This window comes from Loxodonta africana, chromosome 9 (assembly GCF_030014295.1).
Source record: "Loxodonta africana isolate mLoxAfr1 chromosome 9, mLoxAfr1.hap2, whole genome shotgun sequence".
NCBI lineage: Eukaryota > Metazoa > Chordata > Mammalia > Proboscidea > Elephantidae > Loxodonta > Loxodonta africana.
In genome coordinates this window covers 33593036-33605538 of record NC_087350.1, presented here as the reverse complement: position 1 = coordinate 33605538, position 12503 = coordinate 33593036, and the positions used below count along the sequence as shown (strand labels likewise).

Sequence of the window (12503 nt, the reverse complement as noted above, 5' to 3'; positions counted from 1 at the left end):
ACAAAGAGTCTGTGGATTATTCCTTTATCCGTTTTTCACTTTTAACATCCACATGGGTTGAAGACCCAATGTACTCACCACCCTCTCCAACCATAAATCACATACAGAAGAAAAAGACTAGTTCACAGGTCTCATGAAAAAATACTGAAAGATCTAATGGCGTCACTCACAGGGGGAAAAAAAAATCAAGTTTTTTCCATAGCCTTGTCAGACAAGGAAAAAGACCAAGAAGAATTAATTTAAAAAGAAAGACTGGAGAGAGATTACTACAGGAACAGGTCATGTGAAACATAAAATATAATGTCTCTGAAGGTCACTTTTATTTTAGGGGTACTGAATTTCTCACCCCCATAAAGCTAGATACACAGATATCCATACACAAAACAAATTCAAAAGGGATTAAGGACTTAAATATGCAAACTAAAACCATAAAGTACTAGAAGAAAAATCACAAGCAGGACTGTCAGGTTAAGCTTTTAACAATGGATTACCTAATATAATAACCAAAGCATAGGCAGCAAAAGACAAAATAAAAAAATGAGACCACATAAAAATTAGACTTTTGTTCATCAATAGACTTTACCAAAAAAAGTGAAAAGACAAGCTACCGACTGGGAGAATACCTTTGGCAACCATATATCTGACAAAAACCTAATAACCAAAATATATATAAAACTTCAATAACTTAACAACAAAAAGAAATAACCCTATCATAAAATGGGTAAAGGATTTGAACAGACATTTCACCAAAGAGGACATTCAAATGACCACCAAACACATGAAAAGATGCTCAGCATCATTAGCCATCAGAGAGATGCAAATCAAAATCACAGAGACACCTTTTCACTTCCACTAAACAAAAAAAGCAAACCTACTGCTGTTGAGTCGATTCCGACTCATAGCGACCCTAGAGGACAGAGTAGAACTGCCCCATAGAGTTTCCAAGGAGCACCTGGTAGTTCGAACTGCTGACCTTTTGGTTAGCAGTGGTAGCACCTAACCGCTATGCCACCAGAGTTTCCTTCACTCCCACTACACCCATTAAAATCCATTGCCCTTGAGTTGATTCTGGCTCATAGCAACCCTATTAGACAGAGTAGAATTGCCCCATAAGGTTTCTAAGGAACAGCTGGTAGATTCAAACTGCGACCTTTTAGGTTAGCAGCTGAGCTCTTAAGCACTGTGCTACCAGGGCTCCTCACTCTAACTAGGATGACTAAACTAAAAAAAAAACAAAAAACAAACGTTGGCAAGGATATGGGGAAACTGGAACCCTTATCCATTGCTGGTGGGAATGCAAAATGGTACAGCTGTTGTAGAAAAAAGTGTAGTGGTGCCTCAAAAAACTAAAAATAGAACTACTATATGACCCAGTAATTCCACTCCTAGGTATATACCCAAAAGGCTTGAAAGTAGAGATTCAAACAGACTTGTACATCTAGGTTCACTGCAGCATTAGTCACAACAGCCAAATGTTGGAAACAACCTACATGCCCATCAACAGATGAATGGATAAACAAAATGTGGTACATACATACAATGGAATACTGCTCAGCCAGTGGGAGAAATTAAGTCTTTTTTTAATATATATATTTTTATTGAACCAAGTATGACCTTGAGCATATTCCACCTGAATTTAGAGGCCATCTCAAGAATAGATTTGATGCATTGAATGCTAATGACCAAAGACCAGACAAGTTATGGAATGACATCAAGGCCATCATACATGCAGAAAGCAAAAGGTCATTAAAGGGACAGGAAAGAAAGAAAAGACCAAAATGGATGCCAGAAGAGACCGAAACTTGCTCGTGAACATAGAGTAGCTAAAGCTAACAGAAGAAATGATCACGTAAAAGAGCTGAATAAAAGATTTCAAAGGGATGTTTTAGAAGACAAAGTAACGTATTATAATGAAATGTGAAAAAATCTGGACTTAGAAAACCAAAAGGGAAGAATATGCCTGGCATTTCTAAAGAACTGAAGAAAAAACTTCAAGCCTCGAGTTGCAATTTTGAAGGATTCTATGGGCAAAATATTGAATGACACAGGAAGCATCAAAAGAAAATAGAAGGAATATAGAGTCACTGTACCAAAAAGAATCGGGTGATGTTCAACCATTTCAGGAAGTAGTATATGATCAACAATCTACGGTAATGAAGGAAGAAGGCCAAACTGCACTGAAGGCATTCGCAAAAAAACAAGGCTCCAGGAATTGATGGAATACCAGTTGAGATGTTTCAACAAACAGATGCAGCGCTGGAAGCACTAACTCATCTATGTCAAGAAATTTGGAACACAGCTACCTGGCCAACATGCTGGAAGAGATCTATATTTGTGCCCCTTCCAAAGAAAGGCAATCCAACAGAATGTGGAAATTATCAAACAATATCATTAATATCACATACAGGTAAAATTTTACTGAAGATCATTCAAAAACAATTGCAGCAGTATATCAACAGGAAACTGTCAGAAATTCAAGCCAGATTCAGAAGGCGACGTGGAACCAGGGATATCCTTGTTCATGTCAGATGAATCTTGGCTGAAAGCACAGAATACCAGGAAGATGTTTACCTATGTTTCATTAACTATGCAAAGGCATTTGTCTGTATGGATCATAACAAAATATGGATAACACTGCAAAGCATGGAACTTCCAGAACACTTAATTTTACTCATGAGGAACCTGTGCATAGACCGAGAGGCAATTGTTTGAACAGCGCAAAGGGATACAATGTGGTTCAAAATCAGAAAAGGTGTGCGTTAGGCTTATATCCTTTTACCATACTTATTCAATCTGTGTGCTGAACAAATAATCTGAGAAGCTGGGCTATATGCAGAAGAATGCAGCATCAGGACTGGAGGAAGACTCATTAACAACCTGCCATATGCAAAGGACACAACCTTGCTTGCTGAAAATGAAAAGGGCTTGAAGCACCAGCTGATGACGTTCAAAGACTACAGCCTTCAGTATGAATTACGCCTCAACATAAAGAAAACAAAAATCCTCACAAACGGACCAATAAGTAACATTATGATAAATGGAGAAAAGATTGAAGCTGTTAAGAATTTCATTTTACTTGAATCCACAATCAATGCCCGTGGAAGCAGCAGTCAAGAAATCACATGACATAGTGCTTTAGGCAAATCTGGTGCAAAAGACCTCTTTAAAGTGTTAAAGGGCGAAGATGTCAATTTAAGGACTAAGGTGCGCCTGATTCAAGCCAAGGCGTTTTCAATTGCCTCATATGCATGTGAAAGCTAGACTACGAATACGAAGACCTAAGAAGAATTGATGCCTTTGAATTATGGTGTTGGCAAAGAATGCTGAATACATCATGGGCTGCCAGAAGAATGAACAAATCTGTCTTGGAAGAAGTACAGCCAGAAATGCTTCTTAGAAGCAAGGATGGCGAGACTTGGTCTCACGTACTTTGGACGTGTTATCAGGAAGGACCAGTCTCTGGAAAAGGACATCATGCTGGTACAGTAGAGGGTCAGTGAAAAACAGGAAGACCCTCAAAGAGATGGATTAACACAGTGGCTGCAACAAGAGACTCAAACACAGCAATGACTGTGACAATGGTGCAGGAACAAGCAGTGTTTCATTCTGTTGTACATAGGGTCGCTTTAAGTCAGAACCAACTTGATGGCACCTAACAACAAAAACAACATTGTGTTTTATGTGAAAGTGTACACAGCAAATTAGATTCCTATTCAACACTTCATACACAAATTGGTTACAATCCCCACAATGCATCAGCAATCTCACCATTTCCACCCTGCCTACCCTGTTTCCATCCATCCAGTTTATCTGCTCCTCCTTGCCTTCTCATCTTTGCCTTTGGGTAAATGTTGGCCATTTGTTCTTGTATAGTTGATTGTTTAAAGAAGTACATTCCTCATGCATATTATTGTTTATTTCATAGGCCAATCTATTATTTGGCTGAAAGGTAATCTCCAGGAATGGCTTGAGTTCTGGGTTAAAACGGTGTCTTAGGGTGATAGTCTTATGGGGATCCTCTAGTCTCTATCAGTTCAGTAAGTTCGGTCTTTTTTATGAATTTGAATTTTGTTCTACATTTTTCTCCCATTCTAACTAGGACCTTCTATTGTGTCCCTCGTCAGAGTAGTAGTAGTGAGACAGGGAAGAGATCAGGCTGGCTGAATTAAATAAGGGCTACATTTCAAGGCCCTGTGTCCTCGACCAGCTATAATTAAATCTAAACCTAAGTGCAGACCACCATATAACTTCTACTGCTGGCACCCAAGAACTACTTGTAATTAACAAACTAGGTGCTTAGATAAGATGAAGGGCTACATTTCAAGGCTCTGTGCACTTGACCAGCTAGCTATAAATGACTGATAACTCTCCTGAGTTGTTTTTCAAGGCCTCACCAGGTGCAGAGCATGCTCAGTAAAGATCAACATGGCCTATGAATGACCTTCCACATGAGACAAACATGAACAGGGGCCCCTTGCCAGGGCTTGAACCAAGATCCACGGGCATCACGCATGCACAACAGCCCAGAATAAGTTCTGTTTGACATCCTGACAGCCTTTGTGAGAGATTCCATCTTGGTTCCAGCAACCTCTGCAAGGAAGTCCATCTTGAATTCTAACTGCACGTGCATTTGATTTTCATAATCCCTCCCCTTTTCCTGGAAATCTCCACCCATCTAATGAGTAAAGATAATGCCTTTTTCCCACCTAAGAACTTTTATAAGCTCTAGGGAATCCTTTGTTGAGTGAGAGACTGGAGGCTAGCATAGGTGGAAAACCTTCTCCCCTCTCCCTTGCGAGCCTTTGACTTTCTTTCTGTCACTAATAAACCTTTGTTTGTGTGGAACCTCTGAGTCTTTCCTGGTCATTCTTGGTCAGAAGAAAGTAAGAACCTAGGCAGGGCTTAGTCCCGAGCTGGGAAGCCTTGCCCTGTAAGAGTAGCCGGCAGTTTTTCTGGTCTCAGGCTGGAAGAGGCTTTGTTTCTCATGGGCCATTAGTGTTGTGGACTAATTTTTTCCTTGGGTCTTTGGTTTCCTTCACCCTCCTTTGCTCCAGACCAGAAATCAAGTCTTGATACATGCTATAATATGGATGGCACTGGATAGCATTATGCTGAGTGAACCAAATCAGTCACAAAAGGACAAATGTTGTGTGACCTCATGTATATAAAAAGAAAAGGCAAATGTATAGAGACTAAAGTTTATTAGTGGTTACCAGGGGTGGGAGGGAATGGGAAAGGAGGGGTTAATTATGACGGAAATATCACATTAATTAAGGGTAGGGTCGCACAGCTGATTATTGTAATTGCTGTCAATAAGTTGTACACCTCTAAAAAGTTGAATTGGCAAAAGCTGTATAATAGATATATTTACAACAATGACCAAAAAAAAAAAAAGAGTGGCTGTTGAGGCTGCTATGTACGACCAAAAACTTCATGGGATTTGGTTTCTTGGGTTAGAGGTTTAAGGTCATGGTTACATGGCACTTCTGAGGTAACTAGCCTAATAACATGTTTAGTGCTTCTGTTCTATCTCCTAGTTCATGGTGTTGTGCTTGGAGTCTTAAGAGCCTGCAAGCAGCCATCCAAGGTACAACGATTGGTCTCTACTCGCCCAGAGCAACAGAAGAAGGAGCAGCAGGAATAGAAGGAGGAAATGGAATGTGTGGCCAATTGCCTGCATGAACAACTGCCTCCTTTGCCATGAGACTAGAAGAACTGAATGGTGCCGGCTACCATTACTGAACATTTTGGTCAAAGATTCTATAGAGGAATTCTGATCAAAACAGGGAAAACGTAGAATAGAATTTCAAATTCTCATGAACTCCAGACTTCCTGGAGCCATGAAGGTTGGATGAACCACAGAAACTATTGCCCTGAGGTTATCCTTAAACCTCAAACCAAAAATATTCCCTGAAATATTCTTGAAACCAAATAATAATTGAGGTCAACTAGTAAAAAATTTTTGCCTTGAGCATTTAGCTCTTTTAAAAACTATCTATATGGGATTAAATTGACAACAGCAACTTGAAAGATTAGATAGGAACCTCAGGGGGGAGTGAATTTATGTTAATGGAGGAAGAACAACTCAGAAAAGGAGGATGAGAAGGGTTGCACAACTCAAAGAATGTAATCACTAAATGGTACTGTAGAAACTGTTGGTGTATATTTTGCTGTGTATATTCTCAACAACAACAACAAAATAAAAAAGATACACAAATATGAGGGTCAGGTTACTTCTAACTACTCTGTTTCAAAAGTACATGTAACAGTGACTTCCCTTCCCCGCTCCCCGCCCACCCCCCTTGCCCCTGCTGTGGCAAATATCTACAAAAGATTGGAGAAGTATTGTCAAGAGTTTTCTGGATGGCGTAAATTGTATGCACTTGACTACTAACCTAAAGGTTGATGGTTCAAACCCACCCAGTGCATCACAGATGAAAGGTCTGGTGATCGTCTACAAAGATTACCAGCCAAGTAAACTCTATGGAGCAATTCTACCCTGTACATACGGGGTTGCCATGAGTTGGCATCGACTTGATGGCAACAAGTACCTTGCAAATTATTTTCTTTCATTGCCTTGCACACCTATTTTCCTTGCCCCACATCTGAAGAAAGCCAATATATTTGTACATCCATTGTCACATTTTTATATAACTGAGATGATGATTTTAAACATGCTAGTGGTTTGATCTTTGCTGAGGATACATTGGGCTTTTGAGTATAACCAAATTATTCTTTTCTTCAAAAGACACTCTTCCAACCATGCCTTCTTTGAAATAAACATCTAGTTTTTTTTTTTTTTTCCGGTCTCAGGAAAGGTTTGTGTGCTGCGATTACTCTGCAGGCTTTCTCTGTGACCATATAGGAAAGATCAGAAATATCCATTACTGTTGCAGGGAACTAGTGTGCCATCCCATGTGGAAAAAGGTCTATAGCTGGAGAATAAATGCCCAAGGTGTTAACAAAGACCTCTGGGAAGATTTATCCCGTGGAACCAGAACGGAGTGCTGAAAATCTCCAGGGAGAGAGATTATCTCCTAGCATTTGTGATGCATTTTATTAACGAAAGTCAGTAGGCGAAACACAGGAGAAAAGGCATCTTTCTGATGCTTTCTCAGGCTTTGAAAACAAGGCTTGCTGTTTTCAAAGCAGCTTGGGAGCTGGGATGAGGCTGGGTGAGGGCAGGGCAACAAGCTAATTCCTAACTGGTGTGTTATAATGCCTATATATGAGCCTGTTTCTATTTACGAAGACCACATCTTAACTTTTTAGGATGGTCTTGATTTTGGATATTCTGTTCTATCATCAGGTTATGTATCAGAAGATGTTTCCACACTTTTGGTTTAGAAAATATGGCTATTTTACTTATCATATTGTCTGTATGATTATTTTCATAATAATGCCTCTACAATTTCTTTCATCTTACTCCTTCCACCCTGGCTGGCCCCTCATTCTCTTCTTTACCTTTTCAAATTATAACTTCCCTTTAATACCCATCACTAATTGTATCTCTCAGGGTCCAAGTACAACTTCCGTGGGTCCCTAACACTTTTGCCTTCATGGCTCCTTTCTTCACAAAAAAATATTCAAGATTGTATTTTACGACTGCGATGGTATACAAATATAATCCATGCTGGATCATATTTTTTTCTTCTGATTTTAAAAGACATTAAAATATTTTGGGGGGCCCTGAAAGTATCATGGGCCCTAGGCACTGTACCCTTGTGCGTGAAGGAGAAGCCGTCCCCGGTACCACCTCCACCAAGCTGCCCTAAACAGATGCCCCTCCTCTTAGCAGCATTCAGAATGCACACTCTGAAATCTGAGATTCAAGTTGAAACACCAGCTTCTCCACTTTCTACCACTAACCCAGAGCATGCAATTCAGCCTTTCTGAAGGTTAAAGTCAGTTTCTTCATTTATATGATGTTTACCTTATACAGTTGTCAAAGTAAAGTGAGATAGTGTATTATACAAGGTTTGGTACTGTCCCTGGTCCTGAGTAAATCCTTGGAATTGGTAGCTATTCATATTTAAACTGGAATCCCTTTTCTCCACTTCTCCAGGGTCTGGGTCTGGAGGATCAGGGCTAGAAAGCCCCCATGGTCTGCAGTCAGAGGCCTTGCAGTTCACTTGCCTGTGATTCAAGTACTGTTTCTGCCCCTGGGCAAGTTATTTCACTTCTCTGAAGCTCAACATCTTCGTCTATAAAATGAGAACAATACTATCACCTACCTCATTAACCTTCTGGAAGGAATCAATGAGAAAATGTATGCAATGGCCTAATAGCCCAGGACCCGTGGAACACAATAAGCAGTAGTAGTAAAGGTGAAGTCCCTGGGTGGTGCAAGCGGTTAACATACTCGGCTGCTAATCCAAAGGCTGCAGGTTCAAATCCACTCAGAGGCAGCTCAAAAAAAAGGCCTGATGGTCTTCTGAAAAATCAACCACTGGAAACTGTATAGAGCACAGTTCTATTCTAACCCACATGGGGTTGCCATGAGTCAGAACCAGCTTGACGACAACTGGTTAATATTTAAACTGACATTGATTTAAACTTTACACAATCTTCCACCTTTCCTCTTCCGTCATAATTCCCTAATTAAACTGTGTACTCCTAGAGGGCTGGGGGTGTATTTTAGGCCTCTGGAACTCAAATTTTAGCATGCATCTGAATCACCTTGAGGAATTAAAGCACTCATTGCTAGGTCCCACTGCCAGAGTCTCTGATTTAGGACTTCTAGGGTGGGGCTGAGGATCTGCAATTCTAACTAGCAAGTGTCCAGGTGGTGCTGATGCTGCTCGCCTGGGAAGCCCGCTTTGTGAGGACTGTTTTAGACAGCTTTGGATCCTTCCAAAACCTTGCTTAGAGCCTTGCAGAGACGGAAGCTTTCAAATGCACTCACAGCAAATTATTTATGCAAAAGGTACTACAAATGCCAAAAGGAAAATTCTAATCCCCTTTCATTCCATTAAGGAGCCCTGGTAGCACAGTGGAGCCCTAGCAGCACAGTAGTTAAGAGTTCGGCTGCCAACCCAAAAAGTCAGTAGTTCGAATCCACCAGCTACTCCTTGGAAACTCTACGGACAGCTCTTCTCCATCGTACCAGGTTCATATGAGTGACTAGACGACAAATAGGTTTGGTTTGCTCTCCCCTCACTGTGGGAACAGTTCTGTGACTGCAGAGGCTGAGCAAAAAGAATGAGTAAACAAATTTTATTGAGAGAAAAGGCACTAGTGGCACAGCTGAACACCGTCATCTGTTGGATTCCAGGGACATGTGCAAAGTGTAGACAAGAAGCCAAACAATAGCTCAGCCAACTCAAGGCCGCCTGAGCTCTGAGCTCAATCTATAACAATCCCAGCAGGGCAACTGGGATCCATCTGCTACTGTTTTTCTAATAACAGATCTGGGGTCTCTGTGGAAGGAAACAGCTTGACAGGAAGAAAGAATGGCTAGGCCAACTGAAAATGGCTACGTTTATGAAGCTGCACTTCGATATGGTAGAGCTTTTAACTCCTTAGGGGCACTCTACTAACCCTCAGTATACTCCTGCTCTTCCATTTTCTCTGTTCCTTTCATCTGGAAATGTAATTTGTGAATGCCAAAGCTATCCTGGACACTTCCTATTTGAACTTCCTATTGAAGTTAAGTTCATAGAATTTAAAGGAACTTGCAGTAAAGGAAGACTTGAAATTCTGTAGCTCTACCCACTGATTTTGGAAACCCTGGTGGCATAGTGGTTAAGGGCTATGGCTGCTAATCAAAATGTTGACAGTTCAAATCCACCAGGCGCTCCTTGGAAACTCTATGGGGGCAGTTCTACTCTGCCCTAAAGAGTCGCTACGAGTCGGACACAGCAGTGGGTTTGGTTTCTTTTTTTTTTTTTTTGACCCACTGATTTTACAGATGAGCAAATGTAAGCTTGAGGTTTATCCTAAAATATATAATTGGTTAATGGCAGAGCCAGGCTGGAACCAGATTTCTTGCGTCATGTACACACAAAATGAGAAGGAAGGAAATATGATTTCTCCACCACAATTTAAGTAGGAAAGATGATTGTTCTCCTTCACTTAAGTTCCTTTTCAGAGCTAGCCTTTTTGTCCCTGGAAGCAGGAGGGCTTTATAAGGGCAACTGAGAAGAAATGAAGGGCTCTAAAGAGTTTCAGAAAAGCCTGAAGTTTGAGGGCAGGAATGACATTCTGCTCCCTGCAATATACTGCAGTCCCTGGGTGGCGCGACTGGTTAAGCACTTGGCTACCAACTGAAAGGCTGGTGGTTCAAATCCACCCAGGGTTGCCTTAGAGGAAAGATCTGGTGATCTGCTTCCAAAAGGTCGCAGTCATGGCCTAGTTTTCCTCTGATACATATACGGTTGCCAGAAGTCAGAATTGACTTAGCAACTGGTTTGGTTTTGGTTATGCAGAGTCTCAAAAATCAATGAATGAATGAATGATTGAATGATTGATTTGATGGTTGTTTGCCAATTTTTCAGCCAATTCGTTCCCAATTAGGGGATGACTATTTTACACTAAGGTTTTAGCCTGCTGTGGAGTCTTTCTGTCCCTATTAGTGAGTAAGCTCAGTTGCTGTTGAGTTGATCATAACTCATGGCAGCCCTGTGTGTATCAGAGTGGAACTGTGCTCCAAAGGATTTTCAATGGTTGATTTTTCAGAATATAGATCACCAGCTCTTTCTCTCAAGGCATCTCTGAGTGGCCTCCAACCTCCAACCTTTAAGTTAGCAGCTGAGTGTGTTAACCACTTGTAGCACCCAGGGACTCCATTCATAAAAGTTACGTCCTTTAATAAAACCAGAAATGTGTAAGAGAGACAGTGTGCCAGTCTGGAAAGGTGTATGTTTCAGAGGTGTTAAGTTTTGAATCCCAGAGTGTTCACTCTGGTTACTTCATTGTAAGCAAGGTATAGAAACTTCCTGAGCCTCAAGTTCCACCCACTTCCCTCCCCGACCAGTGCGTGCAAAATAAAGATAATAATACCTACCACCTCAGGGTTGTTGTGAGGGTTAAATGAGATAAGACGTGCAAACTGCCTTGCACACAGTAGATGTGGAATAAATGGTAGTGCTCTCCCCCACCCCGCCCCAACTTCAACTGCTTGTTTAATAATAATTAAAATAAGAAGAAAAAAGAGTAGGTGGGGGCAGAGGGATAGAAGAGTAGGTATGAGAATCTGGATAGAAACCGAAATGGTTTTTTGGGCTGAAACTGGACACAAATCGTCATTATGGTTATCTAGAAGCTGCTTTTCCCAATGGTGTATTTTGCAATAAATACAAGCAAAGCTCCTATCATTTAGGAATTCTACATATTCCACAATCTTTCATTATCTTCCTGTTTCTAAATAAAATGATTTTCAGGAAAATATAAATCTAGCTTTTTGCTTACCCGTTTGGTCTTGGTTTCCTGGTTCTGGGCTCAAGGAACTCTGTCTCCTCCTCCATTTCTGCTTCAAGCATCATGTTTTTCTGAGAAGGCTGTGGTGAGAGCATTTCCCATTCATTGTCACGGGCAACAGCCGGCAATGTAACAGCATCTGGCCCAGCCCCGCCACGGCTCTCGGTCTTCCTTGATTGGCTGCTCAGACCAGAGGCTTCCTCTAGCACTAAAGATTCTAGACGCTGCGCTTCTCCCAGAACCTGCATCTGGTAACCCTTGCCCCGGCTGGGATCTGAGGCTGACGCCATAGCCTCGGCAGACCATCCAGACTCTGAGATCTTGGCTTCCAGCTGACTGGAACCTCCTGACGCTGGATCACCAACCTCACTGTGGCCCAAGACCATCCAACCCTGGTCTTGCCCAGGGCTTTCAGGAGAAGATCTCTTAACATCTCTGGAAACTACTCTCTCTGGAGAATAGTTGCGTCTTTCATTTAAGGAGGCTGCCTTAAATGTGTCTGGGAAACTTGCTAACTGAGTTCCTGGCAGCCCCATTTCTTCAGAATTTGTGTGAGATTCTTCTAATTCAAATGTGTGTTCTCTTGCTTCACAGGCCTCTGGCCCCTGAGGCGAATATTCTTCATGGTTTACAAGTATGTAATCCATGTGTAGTGTGCGGTGATCTTCATTCTTCTCTGTGCGTCTTTCTTCCTTGTATCCTGATTTTAATTGCTCAGGGTGTTTGGTAGGAATTACTTTTTCTTCTTCTAAGTCTAATATCCCCTTGTTGGCACCTGGAAGTGGAAGACAAAGGTGAAAAGGGGAGAAGGAGGTTTAATTAACACGTTATACGATTCGTGATCTGTGCAAACGATCCATCTAAAAAGAGATATTTTAAGAAACTGCTTTGTTTTGGAGATGTTTCATTTTCTCATGCACCATCAGGGATAATTGTTCGCTACGCATTAGGTATTACTGCTGTTACTCAGGACTTCATTAAGCATGAGTTGCAAATATAGTTAATTCCTGTCTACCCACATTGGTGGGAAGGGGTATCTTACAAATGTGCTAGTTGAGTGGGTTTAATGAAAGTAGTTTCTTGGG

At 41.3% G+C, this 12503-nt stretch overlaps 1 protein-coding gene across 6 annotated transcripts in view; it reads right to left on the bottom strand.

Annotated features, from left to right (window-relative positions):
• PRUNE2 (prune homolog 2 with BCH domain) overlaps positions 1–12503 on the bottom strand; it is a 313858-nt gene that overhangs the window by 82409 nt on the left and 218946 nt on the right. For all 6 annotated transcript variants that reach the window (XM_064291211.1, XM_064291209.1, XM_064291212.1 and 3 more), the window contains one exon: positions 11410–12193. In XM_064291211.1, coding sequence (XP_064147281.1) covers positions 11410–12193 — 784 coding nt within the window. The remainder of the gene's footprint in view (positions 1–11409; positions 12194–12503) is intronic.